Source organism: Vulpes lagopus, chromosome 12 (assembly GCF_018345385.1).
Source record: "Vulpes lagopus strain Blue_001 chromosome 12, ASM1834538v1, whole genome shotgun sequence".
In the NCBI taxonomy this organism is placed as follows: Eukaryota; Metazoa; Chordata; class Mammalia; order Carnivora; family Canidae; genus Vulpes; species Vulpes lagopus.
The window spans coordinates 63,281,990-63,307,056 of record NC_054835.1 but is presented as its reverse complement, the minus strand read 5'-3'; the positions used below and the strand labels follow the sequence as shown (position 1 = coordinate 63,307,056).

The window sequence follows — 25,067 nt, the reverse complement described above, 5'->3', positions numbered from 1 at the left end:
GCCCCGTGCCCGGCCCCGCCCCCGCGTCGGCCCCCGGCAGCCTCTGAGGGCTGGTCCTCGCGGCGGCGGGGAGCTGGAGCCGGTCCTCGGGCCGGGCGCGCGCATGCGCATCAGCCGCGGGCTGCGCCGCCTGCCCCGCGCGCCTCGGGCGGGAGCACATCCGGGTCTTCGGGCCTGGACGCCGCTCGCCGGCCGGGGTCGCTCGGGGTCGCCGGGCGCTGCGGGCCTCCGCGGTTCCCACGCGGGAAGTGCCGGGGGGTCGGCAGGTGAGGCCCGGGTCGGGGCCGGCGGGGGGCGCGGGGCGGGCCTGCGGGGCGGCTCGCTGCGGCGTGGTCGGGGATCGGCCACCGCCGCCCTGGGTGCGGGCCTTCTAGCCCGGGGGGGGGGCGCTGCCGCCCGGTCGTGCCCTTCCCCGGGGCTCCCCGCCCGCCGCGCTGCACCCAGACACCGCCAGGTCGGGGCAGGGGGAGGAAAGGAAGCTCAGAGCTGCAGTTCTGCAAGTCGGGGTGCCCTGTGGATCCCCCTGGCCGGGCGTGCAGCCCGAGTCGTGTGCAAGTCGGGGTGCCCGTGTGGATCCCCCTGAGTCGTGTGCAAGTCGGGGTGCCCTGTGGATCCCCCTGAGTCGTGTGCAAGTCGGGGTGCCCTGTGGATCCCCCTGAGTCGTGTGCAAGTCGGGGTGCCCTGTGGATCCCCCTGAGTCGTGTGTAAGTCGGGGTGCCCTGTGGATCCCCCTGAGTCGTGTGCAAGTCGGGGTGCCCGTGTGGATCCCCCTGAGTCGTGTGCAAGTCGGGGTGCCCTGTGGATCCCCCTGAGTCGTGTGCAAGTCGGGGTGCCCGTGTGGATCCCCCTGAGTCGTGTGCAAGTCGGGGTGCCCTGTGGATCCCCCTGGGCGGGGCGTGCAGCCCGAGTCGTGTGCAAGTGGGGGTGCCCGTGTAGATCCCCCCGAGTCGTGTGCAAGTCGGGGTGTCCGTGTGGATCCCCCGAGTCGTGTGCAAGTCGGGGTGTCCGCGTGGATCCCCCTGAGTCGTGTGCAAGTCGGGGTGCCCTCGTGGATCCCCCGAGTCATGTGCAGGTTGGAGTGCCCGAGTGGATCCCCCTGGGCCGAGCGTGCAGCCCGAGTCGTGTGCAAGTTGGGGTGCCGTGTGCAAGTTGGGGTGCCCGTGTGGATCCCCCTGAGTCGTGTGCAAGTCGGGGTGCCGGTGTGGATCCCCTGAGTCGTCTGCAAGTTGGGGTGCCCGTGTGGATCCCCGAGTCGTGTGCAAGTTGGGGTGCCCGTGTGGATCCCTCTGAGTCGTGTGCAAGTTGGGGTGCCCGCGTGGATCCCCCTGGGCCGAACGTGCATCCCCAGTCGTGTGCAAGTCGGGTTGCCCGTGTGGATCCCCCTGAGTCGTGTGCAACTCGGGGTGCCCGCGTGGATCCCCTGGGCCGAGGGTGCAGCCCGGGTCGTGTGCAAGTTGCCGTCCTGCTCTGAAGTCGTGGGGCCCGGGCGCAGCGGCGGGCGCTGGAGTGAACGCGCGCCGGAGCAGGGTGCCGAGCTGGGTGACCAGTGGGGCGGGGGCGCGGTCACGGGTGGGTGCGGGCGGGGGGTGACGCCGGGGAACAGCCCAGGCCGCCCGCCGCGGCCCGCGCCTGCGAACACCGGCACACACTGGCCGGGACACGCTTTTGTGATCCGAGCGAGTGAACGGGCGCCCACATGCCGCTTTCCTGGGTGTGGGTGCTGCGCCCCGACCCGGGTCCGCAGGGGGCTCCCCGCGAGCCTGCCCGCACTTGCGCCAGGCGCCCAGGGCCTCGACCTGAACCCTGCGCACAGGCCCCTCCTAGCAGCGCCCCTATCCTGGTCGTTCTTGGGACTGCAGAGCTTGGGTGCCTGGCCCCGGTGCGGCCCTCCCAGGTGTGCTGAGTTGGGAAAGAGACCTAATGTGGCCAGAACGGGAGACACTTGGAAGCTCTGATGCTTTTTTGTTTGTTTGTTTGTTTTTCTTTGTGCCAGTGATCAGGGCGCTGAATATCCTCGTGAGAAGTAAGCACATCTCTCAGGGACATGCCCTGTAGAAGCAGCTGCATCTGTTTTGCTGCAGGTTGTAGCGTTGAAATCCTTGCTGGCATTGGATCATTTAAGTGAATTTAAATAGAGGCCAAAGTGTTGCAGTGAATTTGTGACTTGCTAGGTAGGTTATTGTCTGGACATGCCGTTTGTCTGCCGTTACTGCGCCAGACCCTAAGGCATGATGGTCATGACTTCTTAGGGTTTGGGCACCTGGGTGGCTCAGCGGGCGCTTGAGCATCTGCCTTGTGCTCAGGTCGTCATCCTGGAGTCTAGGATCAGGCCCCACATCAGGCTCCTTGCTCCCCAGCGGGTCTGCTTCTCCCTCTGCCTCTGCTCCCCCTGCCTGCCCCCCCCCCCCCCCCCCCCCCGCCATCAGATAAATCAAATACAATGTTGAAACATATTTTTTTTAATATTTTATTTATTTATTCATGAGAGGCACAGAGAGAGAGGCAGACACAGGCAGAGGGAGAAGCAGGCTCCACGCAGGGAGCCCGATTTGGGACTGGATCCCAGGACCTCGGGGTCACGCCCTGGGCCGAAGGCAGGCGCTGAACCGCTGAGCCACCCGGGGTGCCCATGTTGAAACATTTTTAAAAAATAATAAAATAATTTCTTATTGTTATGCCTGAATTCTAAATCATTATGTTCTCAAGGATATCTGAGGTTTCATATGTTCCTTGTAATAAGACCTACAATTCCCATTAATGTCAGGAATTTGACTTATTTTTGCTTGTAAAGTGTGGGAACTCAGGACTGAAGCCATTTGTAAAAGGTTGGTGTGGGTGACAGATCCATTTAAATATGAAACTAAGAATTAAAACATGGGAATTAAGGCCATAGAACACAATGTAAATGTTACGAATCTTGTCGATATAAAAGTAGTACATTTTACAGAAATCTGGGTTTACGAGACTTTATATCTTTTGTGGTAGTGGCTCAACCCACATTGTCTGAAATGGAATCATAGTTTTTTAAAAGACTGATTTCTTAATATTAGTGCAATATTATGTCTTAACCTTAGAGTAAGCTTTTTAGGAACTAAAACTGCTTTTTATGAATGATTTCTTTCCTTTTTTTTTTTTTTTCTTCAGAGGTTAGCAGTTTTAGTTCACTTTTTCTTTTGTTAAACTCAGGAAGAACAAATATTACGCTTTTTATTAAAAACAGCATGTCTGATATGATCTCATTGTTAAAAATGATTTCTATACATTGTTTTTATATGTGCACATTAGATAGACCTCTGGGATGTTGTATGCCTAAAAACAGTATTTTATTGATTTATTTATCAGTCTTTATTTTTGAGTGTGGAAATTTTGATTTTTTTTTCTTCCTCTTATACCTTTCTGTTTAAACTTTTAAGAAGTGCAGGTATCATTTTTATAAAAACCCTTAACAAAGGGGAGGTCTGGTTTTTATAGTACTTACAGAGAGAGTTCTGGATTTCTGTGACTAACCCAGAGGTGGGAAGTGATCATTGCTACCAAACACTTGGATTCAAGATACGAAATCCTGCTTTGGTCGCCTTTAGGTTTATGTTGCTCCACGTGCCGTCCCTGTCAAGACCGTGCAGTGTGGTGTCTCACGAAGACTTTAAGGGTGCCGTGGTGTCACTTCTGGCTTTGTCGTTTAGTAACCGCGTGACCTCAAACTACGTGAGTCCTTCTCACCTAAAACCGGGTGTTATAGTTACTTGCGAAGACTGTCGTAGGCACTTCCACCACCTAGCCCGCTGCCCTGCCCAGGAGAGGAAGGCCGTGACTGCCACTCTGAGAGTACAGCTTGCATTTGTGCGTGTGCGTGTCTTTGAGAAGTCACGTCCTTCTGGAAGTCATGCGTGTTCAGACACTTAGGTTTGCGTGTCTGTCCGTTACCTAACGTGCTCTGCAATGGGATCTTCTCCAGGTTTGAACCTCTCGTCCTGGAAGCCGTGCGTCCCCACAATGAGGCTTGTGATTCTTGACAACTATGACTTGGCCAGTGAGTGGGCGGCCAAATACATCTGTAACCGCATCATTCAGTTCAGACCTGGGCAGGACAGGTATTTCACGTTGGGGTTGCCAACAGGTAACGCACCATTTTGTTTCCATTCTAGACACGTAAAGTCACGGGATGAGAGTTTCCCCTTTTTTCTTGCCACATCACTGATTGAGCATGTCCGTGTATAGAGCCAGAAATGTCTGTCTATCTAGTGTGTACGTTTCATTACTGTTTTCTTGTATTAAAATTGCAGATCACTTAACCAAAGGCACAGGGAAATGTCCTAACTTAAGTTCTGGTCATAATATTTTTGTACCTCTTTCTAGCAGTCTTTTATTTGTTTTTAGGGATGCTACTTTCACATTCATATAACTAGTTAGTAGATTAGCCTTCCTAATGATTAATAAGAGGTACCTGACGTATGTACTCTTGCCTCTTCATTTCACCTCCCCCGCCTCCTATGTTTTCATGATCTTACTAGCCCTTTACTATTTCTGTATTCATTTTCTTCTTCTAGAAATACTGTGAGTGAAAAATCAAAGACTGGTCTGTCTTCATAACAGAATAAACATAAGTGTGAATTGCATGTTTCAATGTACTTAGTTCCCTGTTAAGGTTTTTCTTTAAAATTAGCCAAGTAGAGTCGTTGATCTCATGGCACTTAATTTGATATTGTTGACTTGTCCAGGAAAGAGTATTGGACCTGGAAGCAGAGCTGCCACTTTCTCGGTGATCGTGATCACAAGGCCGTTATTTATTCTACCTCCCTAATCTTTGATTTCCTTACCTTTAAGAAAGATAAGGATAATGATAGCTGATAATGCTGTTTGAGGCTCAAATAAGGCAGTGTTTGTGCCACTCCTTTGTCTACTGTAAATACTGCATAAATTTAGGGCTCCCGTAAGTGTATCTTATTCAAACAGTATTTTTTCCTTCTCCTCCCCTCATATGTGCTAACGGCATAAAAACGACACTCTTTTTTTTCCCCACTTTTGTAATTTCCGTAAAAGGTATTATTTAGCTCATCAAGTTGTTCGTTTGCTATTTTGCTTTTTGTCTTTGGTCCAGGGCAGTAGATTTTTAAAAACTGTATACACCAGAAAATTGTATACACCAACAATTGTATACTGGCATCCTCAACACCCACATTTTGGGTGGACATAGCATCTCTGTATCACCTTGTCTGGGTTGCATCCAGGCTAGCTGCTTTGATCACGATCTTAAATTAGTAATTTTAGTTTGGGAGCAGGAAATCTTCCCCCAGTCTGCAGGCAGTCCTAAACATGCTTTTGTGTGTTTAGATCTACAACTTTTGCTTTGATTTTGGATAGTTTAGCTGCTAATAATACACCTGCCAATGGAGTATCTTGGAAGACCTTTGCTGGTTTTCCACTTTCCTCCTTCCTTGACATTGACATGTTAACCATGCTCTCTCCCCCTCCTTGGTTTTGAGGTTTGCACATACACTTCTGTAACTGCATGTCGCATGCTGTATTGTCCCTCCACCCGGCACGGTTTCTGGGGAGTACCTGTTCAGTGTTTATTGATGTGACCTTAACAAGCTTCACATGTAAGGGCCTGCATGCGTCCTTCCTCCCAAACTTACTCCCTGATTCCCTTAGTCTGAGGCACAATAGGAAAATTAGACTGCTTGTAGTTCAAACAATAGACCTGAACATGCTGGCTTTACTTACACTCACGTTGCTATAGTTCATATATAATGAAAACTGTAATCCTTGGAAGCGAAAGGATCTCTCAGATCCCTGGCTCCTTAATCTTCAATCTTTTTGACCCGATCCTTTCATTCTCAAAATGGGAAAGATAATGCCAGTTTCCCGAGGTTGGGACATTTACATGAGCTAATGTGTAGCGATACCAGTGTAGCATCTAGCACCTGGGAAGCATACGGTGTCATCTCTGCCCCCCGCCCCAATCTTATTTCTGTTCTCAACTACAACTCAACCCTAACTTTTACTATTGGAATCTACCCCTTTTTCAAGACTCAGTTGAAATGTCATCTTCATGAATCCTTCCTCCAACAAACTAGACTATAATCTTTTCTTCTTTGATTTATAACAGTTCTCCAGACTTTTTATAGGTTATTTACAATATTTTCCTTTGTTCCAGTTGTTTTGTATTTGCCTATTCCTGTCCTGTGAGGTTTAAGGATAGAAACAGTTTTCATCTTTGTTTTATCTGAATCATACTGAGCACTTGGTAATAGCTATTATAGTAAATGAGTTTTACAAAGCAGATACTAAAATGAGGTTTCTTTAACCAGTGCACCATGTACTATATCTTTCATTATTTTATTTTCTTCAGTGACTTTGATTAAAAAGTAGAAAATGAATGTGGTTTTTTTTTTTTTTTTTTGTCATCACCATTGTGACTTCTCCCTTTTTTTAATCATATGTTCTTAAGTTGAAGGAGTCCCATAAATAGTATTCTTCGACATTGAAACAAACACAGATTTGTTTATGTTTCTAGAAAGGAAGAAGGAAAAGCACATTTGTCCATCTTTTGAACAGGTTTTATGTTAGTGGGCTATAGTTCTTTGAGATGGAATTGTTAAATTTGACTGTATAAATTATTAATTGCAATTTAAAACCTTATGTTTGCTTTAACTTTAAGAAAATCTCTTAGTCTTCACTTCTCTGAACCAACATTTATTATTTATAGCCACTTGCATTATTCTTTCATCTCAAATGAAAGGCATTTAACTTTATACATTTTAGCAGTTATATGCTGAAGATAACACAAAATAAGAAACAGAATCTCCAGTTAAAATCATAAAGGCTAATGTTCCTCAATCAGTCCTTGCCAATTTCTGAGTCTATTTTGAAAGTAGAGGCGATATTTAAATTTAGCTCTGGTTTCCCTTTTGATTTCATTAAATCATCAACTTGACTTTTCTATGTTATCACTTATATGATACAAATCCTTCTCTAAATCAACTTTTTCTCAAAGGTGGGGTGTGCGTGTTTATTTTAATTCAAATGTGCTTTCTAGAAGTTTCTAATCTTAGAATATACAGCATTAATTCCAAATGCTAGACAACTTCTAGAATAATTTTCCAAACTATAATCTATTGACAGATTTCCAGTTTCATTCAACAAATTCTAAGATTTCAAGGTATCTTGCAAATGTCTGTATAATTTGTAATACATGTGTTTATTGAATATGTATTTAAATTAATAATTGCTTCCCTAATAAATTAGAAATAGAGAAGATCATTGAGAGTAAAGTAAATAGAAACATTTTTTTTAAAATAGATTTTTCATGTTATGTTAGAAAATGGAATCTCTATCTGTTTTAGGGAGTACACCTTTAGGATGTTATAAAAAACTAATAGAATATCACAAGAATGGAGACCTTTCTTTTAAATATGTGAAGACCTTTAACATGGATGAATATGTAGGTAAGCTGTATTATTTGAATGTATTATTTGGGTATGTTATGTTTTAAATGAATATAGTTTAAGAATTAATATATTGTATTTATGTTTTAAATGTAGTAGGATTATTTTTAGAAGATAATGTACTACCTTTTGATGAGAGTTGGGAGTTTATATTTAAGAAAATCTATATTTTTGTGATGCTAGCACAATATAGTGGGAGGAATACGGGACTAGAAAACAGCTCTGTTCATTCTTGGGCTCGGCCAGTTACCAATCATGCAACTTTGAGCCAGCCAATTCTTATTTTTATTTTTTTCTTAAGGCAAAGTTAAAACTAGTGTGGTGGGGATAAATTGAGTACCACGTATGTAAAACTAATTAATAAAATAAAGACTTTTCAAATATAAGTGCATTTATATTTGTGGCTATGAAGCTAGTAACATTATTGATTTCTAACTTAACAGGAAAGATCTGTGATGTGAATTAACTCTGTTTTAAACTTGGAACATAGGAATACATTTTTAACGGTAGCCTAAATGATAGCTGAACAATTTTTGTGATTCAGTATACTTTGCATGCATATAGGAAAAATGGAGAAACCTGGACCAACTTTTCAGATGTGTGGCTAATTAATTTATGTTGAGTTTAACACATATATCAGTTCCATCGGTAAAATTTTTGTGTGTTTTAGAAGTGAAGTATGATGATTGAATGCATGTGAACTAGACTTCTGTGTTTGAGTTCCAGTCTTTCTAAGAGAAATGTGACCTTGGGAAAGTTACTTAACTTTTCTGTGCTTTGTTGTTTATAAAATGAGAATGATAACAGTAATTCTGTAGATATTGTATAAATTATTTGAATTAATGCATACATGTAAAGTGATTAAAATAACATCTGTCATATGAAGCATATATTCCACATAAAAATGCCTTAAAGTTGGATATGGAATTATAAAGGTTATATATTCGTAAATAGCATTTATGGCTTAATTAGGAAAGTGAGCTTTGGATTTATTCCTGGAAATACTTAAATTTTTATTGATTAACTTTTTATTTAGGACTTCCCAGAAATCATCCTGAAAGCTACCATTCTTATATGTGGAATAACTTTTTTAAGCATATTGATATAGATCCTAATAATGCTCATATCCTTGATGGGAATGCTACAGATTTACAAGCAGAATGTGATGCTTTTGAAAAGAAAATAAAAGAAGCTGGAGGAATTGACCTTTTTGTTGGAGGTACGTAAAACATTTTGTCATTAATCTTTACCTTTGTCTAATATAGGGAACACCCGTAACTGTCTATATAATATCCATTTATTAAGCTACTGATTCTTATTTTACTTTATTTTCATCAAAAAAAAATTAAGATTGCAAGTTAAAATTGTTTAAATTATGTCTTGAGAAGTAAGTTCTAATACCTGCTAAACTTTTATATTAATCTCTTTAGAATTAACAGTTTACCCACCTTACAAAATGACTGATGTTTCTTTTCCTAAATGATAATTCATATGTTTTATGATTTCTTTAAAATTCTAACCCATCTTTCTTTACCAAATTACAAGGTTAAATCTCTAAAAGTTCGCATGAGGAACAGGTGGATTTTAGCATGTCAGTTAAGAATGATATAAGACTTATCATCACCCTGTAGTGAATGTGAACTAAGCTGTGTAACTGTCTTCACAAACTCCACATGAATAAATGTTTAATTGGCTAAATTCCACATAAAATTTATGTTTATCTGTAGGCACAGGTTCCTAATGTACCATTGAAAATAGGAAGTTTGTTTCTTTGTGATGACAACATGGTTTTCTGTCTTCATTATGAAGCCTCTGAAACAGCTACTTAATTGCCCTAAGGAGAGTATAGCATCAACTAAACTGAAACCAAACTTTGCTTTTTTGCCAGAAGTTTTAGTATTAAACTAAACGTACTAAAGCTCTGAGTTAACACTAAGTTCTCCAGATATATCTTATATTTGATTTAATAAAAGACTGAAGACTGCTTAAAAGTACATGAATTAGATGTTCAGGGGAGCTGTTTTGAAGCTACTTGATGGCTGAGGTGGCCCAGTATGGTTGTAGTGGTTGGTTGCCCTTGGGGATAATTGGGTATTACATACGGTCAGACGTGAATTCACATTCTGTTTTGGTCACTTATCATCTGTATGACCTTGGGAAGTTTCTTTTGAAATCCAGTATAGCTATGTTATTTGTAAAAGAGGATTAATATTGACCATCCCAAAAATAGTGAGCATTAACCATGGTATAATGTATAAAATGCCTTGCACAGTGGCTGGTGTATAATTGGTTCTCCATTAAGTGTTCCTTCAGTCTTCCCTTTCTGAACTGTAGAATCTGAAATAATTGTTCCTTAGTTCATTGAATTTCCTGGGTTTTTGTTTGTTTGTTTTTGTTTTTGTTTTTTTGTTTGTTTTGTTTTTAACTGAACTATCTCTAAAGGTATCCAGTGAGATTGAAATTTTCCCTTTGAGGAAATTTTTTTCTCTACCTCGCACTGCCAGTGTCATTTACTTTATTTTGTAGATAGGATGGTTTTTATCTCAGCAAGAATCTAAGCTAAGATACTTGGCCTCTCAAAATAGAAAGTTACCTCTGTTTTAAATAAAATTTGCTAATAATATTACTTCAGTATTCCTGGAAAACATTTGTATTACAATATTGTCCATATGGTTCAGTTCTGAGATAATTACTATTTGTACTTGTCAATATCAAGGGTATTTGAATCCATGTTTGGGAACGTTTAAGGAATGCACTACCCATACGTTCTCTAGATTTTCTAAACTCCATAGCAAAATCAAGTAAGATTATTACAATGTATACCTAATTACTGTAACGTAATTGTATCTGATGTATCTGTATTTCAGTTATATTGAGAAATATTTTCACTCATTACCATTATACAAAAAGGCATGGTGGTTATTAGACGTAGTCATTATTAAAAATGCCTTAATGAAAAATACCTCTTTTACTTCTTCATTTGAATGTCTTTTCTTTTTTTCCTGTTAATTTATTTGCCTTATATAAGAATCCTGTGACAAATCCTTTGGGGATTCCATGCCAGAAAATAGAATTTGTGAGGGGGGGGGGTTGGTGTTGGGGGTTTGCCTAAGAACTCTTGAATGCCATTTTCTCCCTTTGTCTGCTTCCCAGAAAGTATTTACAGCTTAAGATAATGATGAAGGCTGACTATCCCTTATCATAGATTTCCCCTGGAACTTTCTTCTTTTCCTATAGCTTTAAATCACTTTCCATTTCTTTTTAGCTAAAGTTTTTTGGTTTATTTCCTCACGATAGGTCGTCTTAGTTTTCCCTTTGAAACACATGAAGTACAAATTATAATTATTTATGTGTATAACTGACACTTACCACTAGAAAGAACTTTGCTTTGTCTTTTAACCAATTTTTGTCTTAAGGTTCCTGTAGGCATCCTTCCCTGACCAAAAATAAATCAATTAATTAAGACAATTTCCTTGCCTCTTCATTAACATCTTCACTGTAGTCATGTCATGATTAGCCTGTGTATCAGGGGAGAGGGGCTAGCTTATTGCATTTTTGCTGAACTTTCTCCTATTTGGGGTCCCCGTTACTGGATGTACACTCATGGAGGAATCTCATTTGATTCTTTTCCTTTGTTGATCTAGATTTGTTATTGGATTTTTCAAGATGAGGCTTGGTATTTGGGTCTTATCACTTACCCTTCTTTTGTTCCAGGGTTTGTTGGTTAATAAAAACACTAAGAACTGAGCCAAATGGGATCAAAATATCAGCCTTATTAAAGGTAAAGTTGGATTAGAGATTTCAGGTTGGGCCTGAGGCCAAAATGGGGTTTCCTATTCCTCCCCTCTGAGCTGGAAAGAGTAGAATGAGAAGAGCTCAAGACTATGAATCCATCCTGTCTTACTCCGGGAAATAGAAGAAGAATTCCCTTTTCTCAGTAGAAAAGAAAAAGGAAATATGTACTGCCAAAAGTTGTCATTCTTCCCGTGATGACAATTGTTAAGAGGAAGGGTAAATGTAACATGTAATCCCTGACCCAACCCCAGCAATAAAATATTCAAGTATGACAGTTTACAAATAAACTCTAAAGATTTTACTAACTTTACCATTATTTTAAGGTACTGTTTTTTTAAAAAAAATAAAGATAAGACAGCGGGGAAAACTTTAACCCTCTCCAGTAGTTACATGATTAGAATCTTTGGTTTGCAAGTAACTGTAATCTACTTTGGGACCAAAAGTGAATTAACTGGAATGATGCTGGGCTAACTCACAGAATTGTTAGAAGAGCTGAAACAGCCAACTCTGTGGAAGAACAAGAACCAAGGAGCCTCAGTCTCCAACGCAGGAACCCACAGATACTTTCCTGCTGTGCTGCCCTCAGATACCACAGCTGCAGCGCCTGCCTTCTTTTCTGCATCCCTGCTCGAGTTTCAGGATTTCTCTCAGGAAAGCTTGGGACAAGTGGTTACCACTAGACCACACTCATCCCGCCTCAGATACAGAGCAGACAAAGGCCCCCTAGTTGTGAGGGAAGCAGAGCGGGGCAGGAGGAGGAGAGGGAAACATCTCGAGCATACCAAAGAACAGCAGCCATTATTCGTTTATTGAGCCACTGGTTATTGAGGGCCTCCTGCGTGCCATGGATTGCTCTGAGAGGTAAGCGTAGAGTAATTAAGAGAAAGTCCTTATTCCAGTGAAATCTGCACTCTGCCCCGCAGAACTGTGGGAACACAGGGAAGGCTTGCAATCCAGACTCTGAGGTTTTAGAGATGTTTCCTAAGGGGGTGACTGTATTAGTGTAGACTTCAAGACTGAATGAGGATTTGGCATGGTTTTCAGATTTCATGATTATTTCATTGAAAGTTTTGTAAAACTTTGTGAAACATTCTGAACGTTTTTAAAATAGTTTTATATCAGGAAGCTCAACCTCTGATGATTATTCACTGGGTGGGCGAGGGACTGCATTGACCCTGCGCCGTCATGAACCGCTGCTGATACTTGCAGCCTTACTGTACACTTCTGGTGCACGTCACCAGGTAGAACGGAGGATCTTCCTATTTTTTCTGGAACTTGTACTTTCCTGGTTCCAGGCTTTCTTCTTTATACATACATAGAGAAATAAAATATTTGTACAGATTTATACTTAAGAGGAGAAACAATAGTTTTCTAAATCTAGCAAGAAATGCCCATCTATGATCTAAAGACTATATTTACAAGCGTATATAAAAACCCGTACATAGTAAGCACAGGCTTTTTATGTCACCACATTAAAAGTTCCTAGAATGGGGTGCTTTGGTAGCTTATAATATGCTCCCCAAGATTTTCATTTCATCTTTGTTCCATCAAAAACAGGTTATTCTTTGTCCTATTTTAGTTTGTTACGATCTGAGAGAAATTGGTTCAGAGTCAGTAAAAGACACGTATCTGTCATTAAAGTAAATATATCAGTGTAACAGGTATTTTGACTCAGAACTTGTGGGTTTACTTTTTCATCGAGGTGGTCAGAGCTCTGACTAGCTGGTAGGGCACACGTATGTAAGACTTGCTCTATTTATGCCATAGAAAGTTTCTTCATTTTATGAAAGGGTTTGCTTCCACTTCCATTCAAATAAGGAATGTCATATTTTTTTTTACCTATATTCTTAGAGGCAGTCCTAGAATATCAGAGCTGGTAGTAGGTCTCCTTAAAGCAGTTTTTCCAGGTTGTCGTCGTCACCCATGAGTAGGTCACAAAATCAATATAGTCCTTCCCATTCTGCATTTCCCTTTTGTAAGTTTTGCTAATGAAATAGGCTCCTCGCAGGGGTAGGTATTGTTTCATGCCGTTCTTGTCTTTAATTACGTTGTAGGTGTAGTTGTGTGTACTAGACTGCAGCGCCAGGTAGATCGCTTGTAGTAGGCCACGGCCAAAGGGTCTGAAGAAAACTACTGCCCTGTACTGTCCAAGCTACAGGGAGGTCCACTACGAATTGCACCCTGTAGACTAGGACCAAGTGAGTGAGAGTGTTGGCCATAAATACTGATGCGTAGGCATCCAAAGATTGGGGTTTGAGTCTTTTGTCTGCGTATTTAATTTAGTAAGCTAAATTGTTACCTCGAATAGTCTTGTATTCTCCTCGCATGTCAGTCAGAGTTCCCTTTTGAGCTTGCGAAAGCTTGAGGTGATGAGGGAAATGGCTATTCCCAATAAGACTGTCTCACAAGATTGTTAAGTGTATGTGGTGTTGAGATGCGAAAAGGCTTTATCAACTGTAAAGCGCGGTGCTAATATAAGCTAATATGCTAAGTTTTACTGCTGTAGCGATCATGCTAGCGTAGTGCTGAGCATATGGAGAACCTTGGAATGCTCGTTGAATCGAAGACAGGAACAAATGTTTTAATGCAGGATTAGACACCCGGTTATCAAATAAAACAAGGTGAGCCGTGTTTATGACTGTTTGCTCTTAAAAACAAGTTGAACCCTGAGAAATCTTATTTACTTCATGTGTCTGTGTGTGTGTATACTTCTTTTAAAAGGAATCGGTCCAGATGGTCATATCGCTTTCAATGAGCCAGGATCCAGTTTAGTATCAAGGACAAGATTAAAGACTCTAGCAATGGACACCATTTTGGCAAATGCTAAATATTTTGATGGAGATTTATCGAAGGTGCCAACCATGGCTCTGACGGTTGGTGTGGGGACAGTGATGGACGCAAGAGAAGTAAGAATTCAGTATTCTTCAATGTCTATAGATTTTGGAGGAATTATGGCACCAAGTAATTTTGGTTACATCCTATTCACAATGTAAATTGTTGTCTAGCTTTTCTTGACTTATGTCAGTCTCACTGCCGTGTTTAGAATCCAACCAAATTAAGTCTTTTGGGGCATATGTAAACTAGGAATTGTGCACCACCCCTTTGGGAACACTGCTACCTTTGCCTGTTCCTGCCTCACAATTTGAGTTCCTAAAATCCTACTGATCCAATGGTCTGTTTATAAGTGAAATAGGCTGGTGAAAGGTCTGTTCTAACAAAGATGCAGTGCTGGTTAGCGCTAAACTCTTTCGGGAGGCTCGGGATAATTTAGTGTAAAGTACATTTAAAAAAAAAAAATGTTTTATTTACTTAGAGAGAGAGAGAGAGAGAGAGGAAGAGAGCCCGAGCATGAGCTGGGGAGGAGCAGAGGGAGAGGGAGAAGCAGACCACCCGGTGAGCAGGGAGGGGGGACCTGACAACAGGGCTCGATCCCGGGGCTCTGGGATCATGACCCTTACCGAAAGCCGACTCCCAACCAGCCGAGCCACCCAGCGCCCCAGCGCAGTGTACGGCACTTCTTTACTGTGAGAGGGTAGCCGGTTTCTAGCAGAAAAAGAACCCATCTAAGTCCGGCTGGATGTGTCCCCAAATGGATGTACCTAAGAAGGCAGGGACTCCGAATAGCAGATCCTGCCTAATTTTTAAATTTTTAATTGGGCTTTGATTTCCTTCCCTGAGAATAACAGAACAAATTACAGCCAGCTCATGATTCTGTGGTTCAGTTCTACGGAAACTTCCTTCCTGGTAACAAGACGGGGCAGGTTCAGAGGAAAGCAGACCGACAGGTGACGATGTGCGTGTAAATACATCTGGGCTGGAACACACAGATACAACTGTCATTCAAAATGTAGTTTTTTTTTCATCTAAAAATCATCCGTATGTGAAGAAAGACCTTTGAAGGATTGTAATTCCATAGTAATTACGTCGAAAAAAGATTTTAGAGCCTGAAAAACTGAAAGTTCTGCAAATAGAGTTGTTACATTTAACAAGATTTAAGTTGTGATAGAACAGGCTAATTGTTAGAATGAACGGTTACTCAGATCTGATTTTTTTTCTTTTGGTCATTTTTTTCCAAAAAGATTTTGTGATGCTACTCACCTTAGAGTATTAGCTCCCGGCGTGACTACAGAGAAAACCATCATGGCAAAACTATTCTAGGACTTCATTGTTCTCCCAGGGGCCTTCGTGCTTTGATTTTTTTATAGCGTTGTTTTGACACAGGTGTCACCCTTCATGGTCTTCGTTCTTTAACTGCGAGGAGCTTAACGTGTACAGATGTTCATTTGCCAGTGATTTTAACTGTGGCGTGAGCTGTTCTTCAGCTTTAGTTTCATTAGGAACAAAGACACTTAATAAAACCTGAAACAACGTGGGGAGATGCTCCTGTTAGGGGGAAGATGCACGTGAGTGGTTCGGGCATCAGGAAGCAGCTTCGCAATTAGGCGGCCCTGCTAGCGACCGGCCGTGAGGCCTTGGGAGCGACACCTGGGAGTGTTAGGGTTCCCCTGGGCTTGGGCATCGTCAGCCGTAAGGAACCCCTTGGGTGGGCCCGAGGCCTCTGTGCTCCCGGGCCTGCCCCCCCCCAAACTCCCCTCCTTGACCGCACTCCCATGGTCAGAGTGACCGTCTTCTGTTCTCTAGACCACTCTGCTCTTTGCCTTTGTAGCACTTTCCACAGCTCCTGGTTGTTCTTGGAGGTGGGCTGGTTTGACCTTACGGTCTACGCTGCCTGCACACAATAGGCGCTTACTAACTGCGGGGCGTAGTGTCAATGGACTATGTTCAGACGTCACGTCAGACACAGTTCTGTCCGCAGTTTGCTCATTTATTTGAACCAGCAAATCTGATTCTTGTCCACCTTTGGCTCTTTGCCAAAAGCTAAATGTACCTCCGAAGGATTGCAGTTTATTTTTACTGAGGTATATTTAAAGGTGATGTCATATATTTTAAAGGCAATTTCAAAAGAGAAAACAAATTGTTTTCTACTATTGCAACATCTTTAGAATTGTTTTATATAATTACAATACTTTGGATACTTATTCCTAAGGTGACGTAGGAAAAAAACAGTAAAATCTAAAAATCTTTTGATTTTGCTACCTTACTGAAAGTCCCCAAAGTCGGGGGTGACCGCTTCATTTCTGACACGCAGCATCTTGTCTGCAGGCCTGTCCTCCTGGGACTCTTCATCATCTGCACTATGGACCCCCCACCCCCCATCATAAAACTCTGTCATTACTCCTCCGACTTGCGGAGCTCAGCGTTCCTTCCCCGTCTGCCCCCCCAAGCTGTTCTCCCTTCACCGGCCCTTTGAATTTGGTTGTTCCCTCGGGTCTCAACCTGGAAGTGCACATGGTCTCAACCAGCCAGAAGGCTTTGAAAGAGAAGGAGAAGGCTTCCTGGAGCAGCCTCTTCATTGATGAAAAAGTTGAATTGTACCGCATCAAGTTCAACGAGAGCTTTGCTGAAATGAACAGGAGCACAAATGAATGGAAGACAGTTGTGGGCACCGCCCTGTTCTTTACCGGCTTCACTGCTCTCATTCTCATTTGGGAGAAGCACTATGTGTACTGCCCCATCCCGCACACCTTTGAAGAGTGGGTGGCCAAGCAGACCAAGAGGATGCTTGATATGAAGGTCAGCCCGATTCAGGGCTTCTCAGTCAAGTGGGACTACGACAAGAATGAGTGGAAGAAATAGGAGCCTGCCACTCATCCATCTGAACCTCACTGTGTTCTGTTTGTCACCTCCTGGAGCTCAACACAGTCACTGGAAACCATTATGTTACAGCACCAGTGCTAATAAATGAGCAGTCTACGTGAAAAAAAAAAAAAAAAAAGTCAATAGCAGTCACTAATATAATAAGTCAATAGCAGTCACTCTTTGGAGCATTCTTCCAGTAATCTTATCACCATTCCAAAAAGATAAAGTACTCTCAGTACAGTGGTAATACCACGTATCTTGTGCTCTTCTGGAAGCTGTACTCTGTGTATTTCCACCTTCCAGCTGAGATCTAGATACCTAAAGGCTCCTTATGGTGTCCAAAATTTAAATTTCTCTTTCCGCCAAATTTGCCTTTCTTCTGAATATTACCTCCCTTGGTGAATAGCGGCACTCACCATGAAAATTCTCTGAGCTTGATACATGTCATCATCAGTTTCTTCTCCACATCTAATCAGTCACCAAATCCCAGCCATTTAACAAAGAACTTAGAGGCAAATAAGGATCCCACCCTGCATCACCACTGCCTGTTAGTCTATAATCAGTTTTTTCAAACATTATTGCAAACCCTGTCTAAATCATAAAAATGGTGAAGATTCATTCTGACACATACATTTACATTTGCAACATGTTCTTTGAATCATAGGCTATTAGGAACTTGGGACCAAGAGCTTGGATTTTCTATAGTTTGTAAGACTCGTGTGCTAAAAAAAAAAAAAAAAAAGACTTGTGTGCTTTTTATTTTTTTATTTTCTATTTTATTTTATTTCTTTTTTGACTTGTGTGCTTTTTAAAGGGTGGTTCTTGCATTTAAGTAGATCCCTAATGCTTCTTTAAATCTAGTTTTTGTTTCAACTTTAGATAACAATCTGTTCAACAAAATAGTCTTTAGGCTTCTTTCTTTTACTTTCATGGTACTATCTATTGTATCGATTGTCTGGATTAGAGCGATTTGGTTTATCATTCCTGGTTATATATTCTTTGTTGACCTGCAGTTCTGCTTTTGCAAAACAGCCTTTTCTTTTTCTTCATTTTCCCGGGTCACTTCTGCACATCAGTATCTCATGTATTAATAAGTACACACGTTATGGAATATTCAGTAATACTCCATACAAGATACTATTTTACTTTAAGCCAGAGAGAGTTTCACTATATGCTTGCCTTTTACCTGGAAGAACAAAAATAAATACCTTGATCTGTGAAGAAATATGTAGCTATTCATTTTTATTTTACCTTCAGAGGAATATTGGTGCCAATAACATATTTTTTCTTAAAAAAAATGAAGCTTGTTAGTCATTTGAAACATGTTTTAAGAATTAACTAACATGTAATGGTCATGACTTTTCAGGTAATGATCCTCATAACAGGTGCACACAAGGCATTCGCTCTCTACAAAGCAATAGAAGAAGGAGTAAATCACATGTGGACCGTTTCCGCTTTCCAGCAGCATCCCCGAACTATCTTTGTGTGTGACGAAGATGCTACATTAGAATTAAGAGTCAAAACTGTGAAATACTTTAAAGGTGAGCATTGAAATTGCAGAAGCAGACGGTGAGAATGTCCCGTTGTAGAGGACAGGTAAGACCTCATGAGACTATGGAGTGACATCCTGCCCTGCGCCTGTTGAACCGGCATCTTGCCAACACAGTAGCCAGTTCTTTTTAAGGAATAGAAGCCTCACCTCAGATACTGGTAGCTTTCAGAATCGTTTCCTATTATTTTCATGAAGAGAAAATCTTCAGTTTTCAGTAAACAAGATTTTTCTTGAAATCCAAAATTTAATAAAATATTTTACTTTCATACTGTATATTCAAGATTAGATAGCCCAAAAGGAAACGTATATATGTTCTTTCTGATTTTCTTTTCATGGTTCCCCTGTCCCACCTTCCTCACCAAGGTAGGGTTAAAATCTCATCAGCAGATAAATTGGGTTGCCCACTATATCATTGAATCTTCACGACTTCACATTATCTCCCTATATCAGTTATAAGGGTTTGGTGTCAGCAGTTTGGAGTCTGCAGGTAAGCGGGGGTTGGCTGACCAGCCTTCTGCACGTAGCTTTTCCTTGTGGCTCTTCACGCAGTCTAGTTCAGTAATTCTTAAACCTTACCATACCAGGTTGTAAATAAAAAAACCCACATGGTCTTGATGTAATGGGTGATTTAAGAGATTTTTCAAGGAAAATTTGACAATACTATTTGGAACCCATTCCCTGCTTAAGAGTGAATTCCACAGCTTTATAAATAGGTGCTTTATAAAGTAATTGTATTTTATATAGCAGATATGAAAATATTACATAACTGGTCTTTTATATATATTTATATATATAATATATATATAGGTAATTCACAGGGTGGTATGTATACTGTTGATGTTACATGAATGATTTTGTATTTTTAATTTTTTTTACTCTAGTTACTAGCTATTAATTTAATATATATTAGAAAAAAATATACTGAACCAATCAAACCTGTATTCCAGGAATATTATTGTTTTAACAGGGTTAAAGAAGTTACCATATTTTATTGCTTCTAAGACACATCTTTTTTTCCCATCTATCTTGTCTGAAATTGGAATGTGTTTAAAATTGTCATTATGTGTTATCTAGTAGCATTGTTTCTTAATGGTCCATATACTTTTCAGTGTCTCATTCATGAAATAGTTATATAAATTTAACTTATAAGTCATTTTAAAGGAAATCTTTAACTCATAGTTCATGTAAATGTGTGAATGTAGCAAAAATCTTGAAGATGATACACAAATGGTTTGATTAACAGTGAACGAGTTTGATGTATGTAGCTTTATATTTGCACTTAGTTGTGAGCATTTTCCTGTTTCACTATTCTTCAAGAGCATTTTTAATGGCTATATAAGTCAAGTAGATGTATCATAATTTACTTAAACCTTTCCCTTACTGTTAAATGCTTCGATTATGTCCAGTCATATTTTTATCAAAAATACTTTTTTTTTTTTTTTTTACCAAGCCATAAAAGTATCAAATTAAACTGAAATATTGGCAAGTTTTAAATAAGTTAACAGGTGAAAGAGAAATGTCTGTGATGAGTTGTGAATAAGACCCTTCCTATGGAGTTTTACCCATATATTCCCAAGGAGTCTTTCAGGTACATTACAAATACTAGACTCCTTGAAAAAACTAATGGGAGGAATCCCCATTATCCACATATTTTATTTTATTTTTTATGTTTTAAAGATTGTATTTATTTATTCATGAGAGACCCAGAGAGAGAGGCAGAGACCCAGGCAAAGGGGGACGCAGGTGCCCTGCGGGGAGCCGGATGCAGGACTCGATCCCAGGACCCCGGGGTGCGCCCTGGGCCCAAGGCATGCACATGTTTTAATGCCAGACATTCACTTGACTTTCCCATATTCTGGTGCCAGCAATCCTCAGGTAAAGCCCTGGTGCTCCTCAGAGGATGTCCGTTTGGTTCTGGTCGTAAAATGTCTACGTTGCAGGGAAGGGACCACTTCAGCCACAGGGTAACAGCGGGTCCTCCGTGACCAGGCAGTTCTCCAGGCTTGCACTTGGGGTCCAGGTCTCGCCGCCCAGGGAGGCGCATGTTCTCCTAGTCCCATTTCCAGAGGCGTTCACAGCCCAGGAGGGCCGCAGTCCCCAGGGCCACATCCCCGCGCAGCTGGGGAGGAGCCCGGGGGATGGGCGGATGGGAGGCCGCAGGAGGAGGGGGGGCTCTGGCTAGTGGTGGTTGAGCTTGTGGGGGTCGCTCCCACGCAGGGAGGGATAATTGCTGCCCTGGAGGCCCCGGGCAAAGGTCAAGGACCGCGTGAGACAGGAGGAGGGCAGGTGATCACATGCACTTTGTTCTTTTTAATTCATCTGCCCAGATCTAAGCGGTTCTGAACTCTGTTGAAGTGTAGACCCTCCATGAGAGGAGCGCTGCTCTGCGGAGGCCGCTGTGTCCACCGTGGAGCTGCACTATCCGAGGAGGTTGGGGGAGTCGCCCCAGTCAGGGTGCCCCCCTCCAGGACGGAGGACCGCCGAGCGCACAGCTGCGCGGGGCCACGTGCAGACCCCACGTGCAGACCCCACTGACCGCAGGTGCCTCGCTGCAGGGTAGAGCCCTGACCGTACAGCCCTGACCGTCCCTAAACCCGCGGCGACCGGCGCAGGGTCTAGCCACCGACCTCCCACTTAAGGATGCACCGGCGGCGGTGACCCCGGTGGTCCCCCAGGGTCCACTCACGTTCCGGCCCTTTCTTCGGTCGTCCCTAAAAAGTGCATAAAAGGGCTCTAATTCTGTAGGTCCTGAACTGCACCTCAAACCGTAGAAGTCATTGGAAGTTCATTTCAGGATACACCTTTTGGAAGCTAGAAGTAGATCACAGGAAAGCAGCCTAATATTTCATGTTTTATTCGCATTTGTTTGATTTTGCTGATTTTATATAAAGCCTGTGTTTCACGTCCTTGAGAATATATTTTCAGGACCTCATCATCATGGTGAACATTTGTTTGTTTGTTTGTTTATTCCTTTGTAAGCCCTACTCCAGTAGCTTGAGACGGAGACCGAATGAGTTCAGATTGAGCCAAAACCTTAAAAGTGACATTTAGGATCTATGACATTTAACTTCTTCCAGCAACATGACAGGAAGTCTCCACATTTGAGTACTCAGAATTTATTTTTTTTCTGTTAATGATTTAAGTAGCAATGATTTGCTTCAATCGAATTCTTGTGTAAAAAATTGTCAGTTTTACCTTAAGTCATTATAAATTCTTTATGTATCATCCAAAATGTAAGTAATAAAATTTTCAAAATAATTTCTAGTTTGGAAACAGCTTTACATGTAAAAGTGACAGCCAATGTGTAAACTTGATAGAGTTGAATTTTTAATGTTTATTCTGATGTTTTGTGTTTTTAAGCTCTAATGTATTATTTCCATGATCAGAGCTGTCAGCAAATGAGAGAGGAATTGTTTCAGGTAGAACGATCCTAATTCTAGAAGACGCAGGTCTTCTAAACCGAATATCTAACATGACCATTGTATGTGTCGTCCCTCTCCTCCTGGGTGTCTCCAGTCCCCATTTTACTGCCCTACATACTGGTTGTTGAAATGGACCAGACTTTTCAGTTGAATTCTGTTTTAAATAGTATTGGTTCTGTTGAGAACAAAGGACTATGAAACCACCTGAGTCCACGCTCTGAATTATATACAGTCACCCTGTGGAGCCCAAAGGGTATTAAATAGTAGTTGAAGAAAACTTTTTGAGTTGAAAGGATGGAAAGCCCTAGAAAACGGATAGTAGCACTCACGTTGGAAGGAAATAGCACAGGCAACATCACAGATGTAAGGAAGAACGAACACAGGAGCAACAAAGTTCCTGTTAATAGACTAGAGAACAGTTAAAGTATATTGATAAAGTAGGGTTATGTTGTATTTTTTTAAGTTTACTTTTTTTAAAGTAATCTCTACACTCAACATGGGGCTTGAATTTACCAACCTTCAGGAGTGGCATGCTCTTCTAACTGAGCCAGCAGGGCGACCCTGGGCTGCATTATACTTTTAAAAGGGAACATAAAAGTTAAGGTCAAAAAGGAAAACCAGGAAAAAAAAATAAAAGTAAGTAAGTAAATAAATAAATAGGAAAACCAGGGCTCCAATGTCGTGACTCTTCTCTTCTTTTGAGTCATGGACCATTATGAAAACCTAGTGAAGAGATGGTCCTCCGAACAAAACGCACACACGCGCTCACACTTGCATACAGAACTTTGTATATTAATGCAGGAAATTCAAAGACTCCTTGAACCATCTCTAGTTCTATTCTATCCTAAGAGTTGAGGCTATACTTGATTTCTGCTTCCAGTTGTCATCACTTTCGGAGTCAGAAATGATCCAGTATTAACTTATTTGCATACTAAGTTTAACTCTTTTGTTATGTTTAAATATGGAGTGTTCAACTTTTTTAATGACACCTTGGTTTTTTGTTGTTGTTGTTGGTTGTTTTTAGCTTCCTTCAGTATAGTTTATTACCACCCCTGTTGTAAATACACGTCAGAAGTAGTAAAAATAATTGCCAGACGAATGGATAGGGTAATACTTTGGAGAACTAAAGCCACCTTAGTTTAACAACAGTTCTGAGACCCTGGGCTGGAGGCTGGAAGAGAAGTGCCAGAGGATCAAACTTAACCAACTCATAGATGTAATTAAAATATATTAACCAAGTCAGTATTCAAATTTATTATTTCGTTGAAGCTTTGAAGGCAAGAACTGCTTTTACTCTTTAGGGATCTCTACTCATTCTAGATCTACAGCTTCATAAATAATTACAAATTGCTATTTGCTAGGTAGTTACAGCTAAACATTATGAAACATGTCTGTTTGCATTTTTCAATAAATATTTTCTATCAGATGGGAACCAATGTATTTATTGTATCTTATAAACTCTTCTATTTTCTAAGGTAAATGAGGTATAATTCAAAATTAAAAATAAAACTAGAATTGTGTTTTTCTTCTTTAAGGTTTAATGCATGTGCACAATAAACTTGTGGATCCACTATACAGTATGAAAGAAGGAAATTGAAGGAGATTGGAGCAAAACTCTGCTTGAATGAACAGAACACTTTTATAAGTAGTAGATGAATTTTCAGCTATGCAATATGCTAAAACTAGGGAATTTTTTGGAGATCGTCATTTTTGAAGTCCAATATCTATCTGTTAAACATTCCATATTTAGAATGTGTCCATTTTATACTAAGATTTAGGAGAAATAGTTGGCTCTCTCAAACAGCTGTTTATTATAAAGTGCAGAAGCCACAGAGCCACTCTGTAAAGTATCACAGAAATGAAATGTTTAAAAGATTTCAAGTCATTTTACATACGAAGAATCTACACATCAAATATCGTTCGTATGAATCCGGTGGCTTTCTCAGAGTTTTATTTTTTAATTACATTAAGACACTCCAAGCCTTTCAGATATCTTAACAATCATTGCAGACCTTTACTTTTGGAATGTAATCTTTGTATTTTCTGTACATTACACACAAGCTTTTCTGCACGTGGTTGCCTTAGTCATCTTTCTGCAGTAGCATCTGGACATCAAAAGTACTGCTAGGTATTGTTGGAACAGAAAATCTGAAGAGAGGACAGTGCCTAAAAGTACAGTTTACGTCCTTTGGGAAAGTCTGTATAAGTGCATGATTTTTGTGCACCACCTTCTATAGCACTTTTTTACAAATGTGCTTTTATTTTTATTTAATGACTTGGGTTCATGCTTTTAATATAAGTATTTTGGCAATTATGAACTTTATACCTAGCAACACACTTAAATTCTTTTGAAGACAATTTTCTGATTGTTAAACTTCATAAATGATTAGCTTTATTCCTTATGTCTAAAAGAATTACATGAAGTATATATAAAAGGAATTACTGTAAACTTTGCCATTAACTTGCATCATTAAATTGCAAATAAGAGTATATTGTTTTCTATCTTTAACTCAAATAAAGCTTATAATAAACAAATGTTACCTAAGTTTTATTTCCAGAAGTAAAAACGAATACATGTATCTGAGATATTCCAACATTATTAGTAGTATTGATTCTGCATTTACTTTGTTTGTTGCCATCATGCATTTAGGAGATATAAGTTAAAAAGACAGTAATTTCACCTATGATTTCTTAGACACTCCTTGGGGAGTAAAAAAATTCTCCCTTCAGCATATTTTGCATCTTACAAGCCCATCCAGAAGCATTACTTTAACTGAAATGTGATTGAAATGTATTTACAATTAAGTTCCTTGACATATTTAAATAACAAATAAAAATTAAAAACGAAACTGTTGGTATAAAATGTTCCTTTAATTCCAAATAATGTAGTTCTAATTGCCTGGTTATAAATGGTCTTTAAATGACTATTAAGTCATATCGTCTTCCTGTCACACAGCTGGTAATAAAGAACTGGCTACCAGGCAATGCCCTATTCATCTTAGGAAGTCACAGTGTGATCCTGAAAATGCTAAACATAAATTTTGGTGCTTGATTCACTGTATTTCTGTGCTTTAAATGTGCTAGCTCAAACACAGTTTAGCAGATTTCCCATCACTAACCTTCATGTCAGGGGGCTAGTTGTAGGTCCAA

At 40.9% G+C, this 25,067-nt stretch overlaps 2 protein-coding genes across 6 annotated transcripts; both read left to right on the top strand.

The window, feature by feature from the left end:
- Positions 1-80: 80 nt before the first annotated feature.
- Positions 81-24,766, top strand: GNPDA2 (glucosamine-6-phosphate deaminase 2). Of its 5 annotated transcripts, XM_041724769.1 has the most exons (9): positions 150-266; positions 1,994-2,023; positions 3,582-3,705; positions 3,956-4,117; positions 7,347-7,448; positions 8,485-8,667; positions 13,965-14,149; positions 18,310-18,484; positions 23,453-24,766. In XM_041724769.1, exons 4-9 carry the CDS (start codon positions 3,994-3,996, stop codon positions 23,512-23,514), a joined length of 831 nt encoding a protein of 276 aa, XP_041580703.1. In that variant the 5' UTR covers positions 150-266; positions 1,994-2,023; positions 3,582-3,705; positions 3,956-3,993; the 3' UTR covers positions 23,515-24,766. The 5 variants fall into 5 exon arrangements, with proteins under 5 accessions (XP_041580700.1, XP_041580701.1, XP_041580703.1 ...); XM_041724767.1 differs by lacking the exon at positions 1,994-2,023 and having other exon boundaries at positions 129-266; XM_041724768.1 differs by lacking the exons at positions 150-266; positions 1,994-2,023 and adding an exon at positions 2,031-2,171.
- On the top strand, positions 14,157-18,295 carry LOC121472989. Its single transcript, XM_041724771.1, has one exon. It carries the CDS (start codon positions 16,593-16,595, stop codon positions 16,938-16,940), a length of 348 nt encoding a protein of 115 aa, XP_041580705.1. The 5' UTR covers positions 14,157-16,592; the 3' UTR covers positions 16,941-18,295.
- Positions 24,767-25,067: the final 301 nt, after the last annotated feature.

Bases quoted from the DNA above. Each gene is read 5' to 3' on its own strand.
- GNPDA2 (XM_041724766.1), top strand. From the start codon at position 104: ATGCGCATCAGCCGCGGGCTGCGCCGCCTGCCCCGCGCGCCTCGGGCG. The intron at 267-3,955 runs GTGAGGCCCGGG...GATCTTCTCCAG, and splicing joins AAGTGCCGGGGGGTCGGCAG to GTTTGAACCTCTCGTCCTGG. The intron at 4,118-7,346 runs GTAACGCACCAT...TATCTGTTTTAG, and splicing joins CACGTTGGGGTTGCCAACAG to GGAGTACACCTTTAGGATGT.
- LOC121472989 (XM_041724771.1), top strand. From the start codon at position 16,593: ATGGTCTCAACCAGCCAGAAGGCTTTGAAAGAGAAGGAGAAGGCTTCC.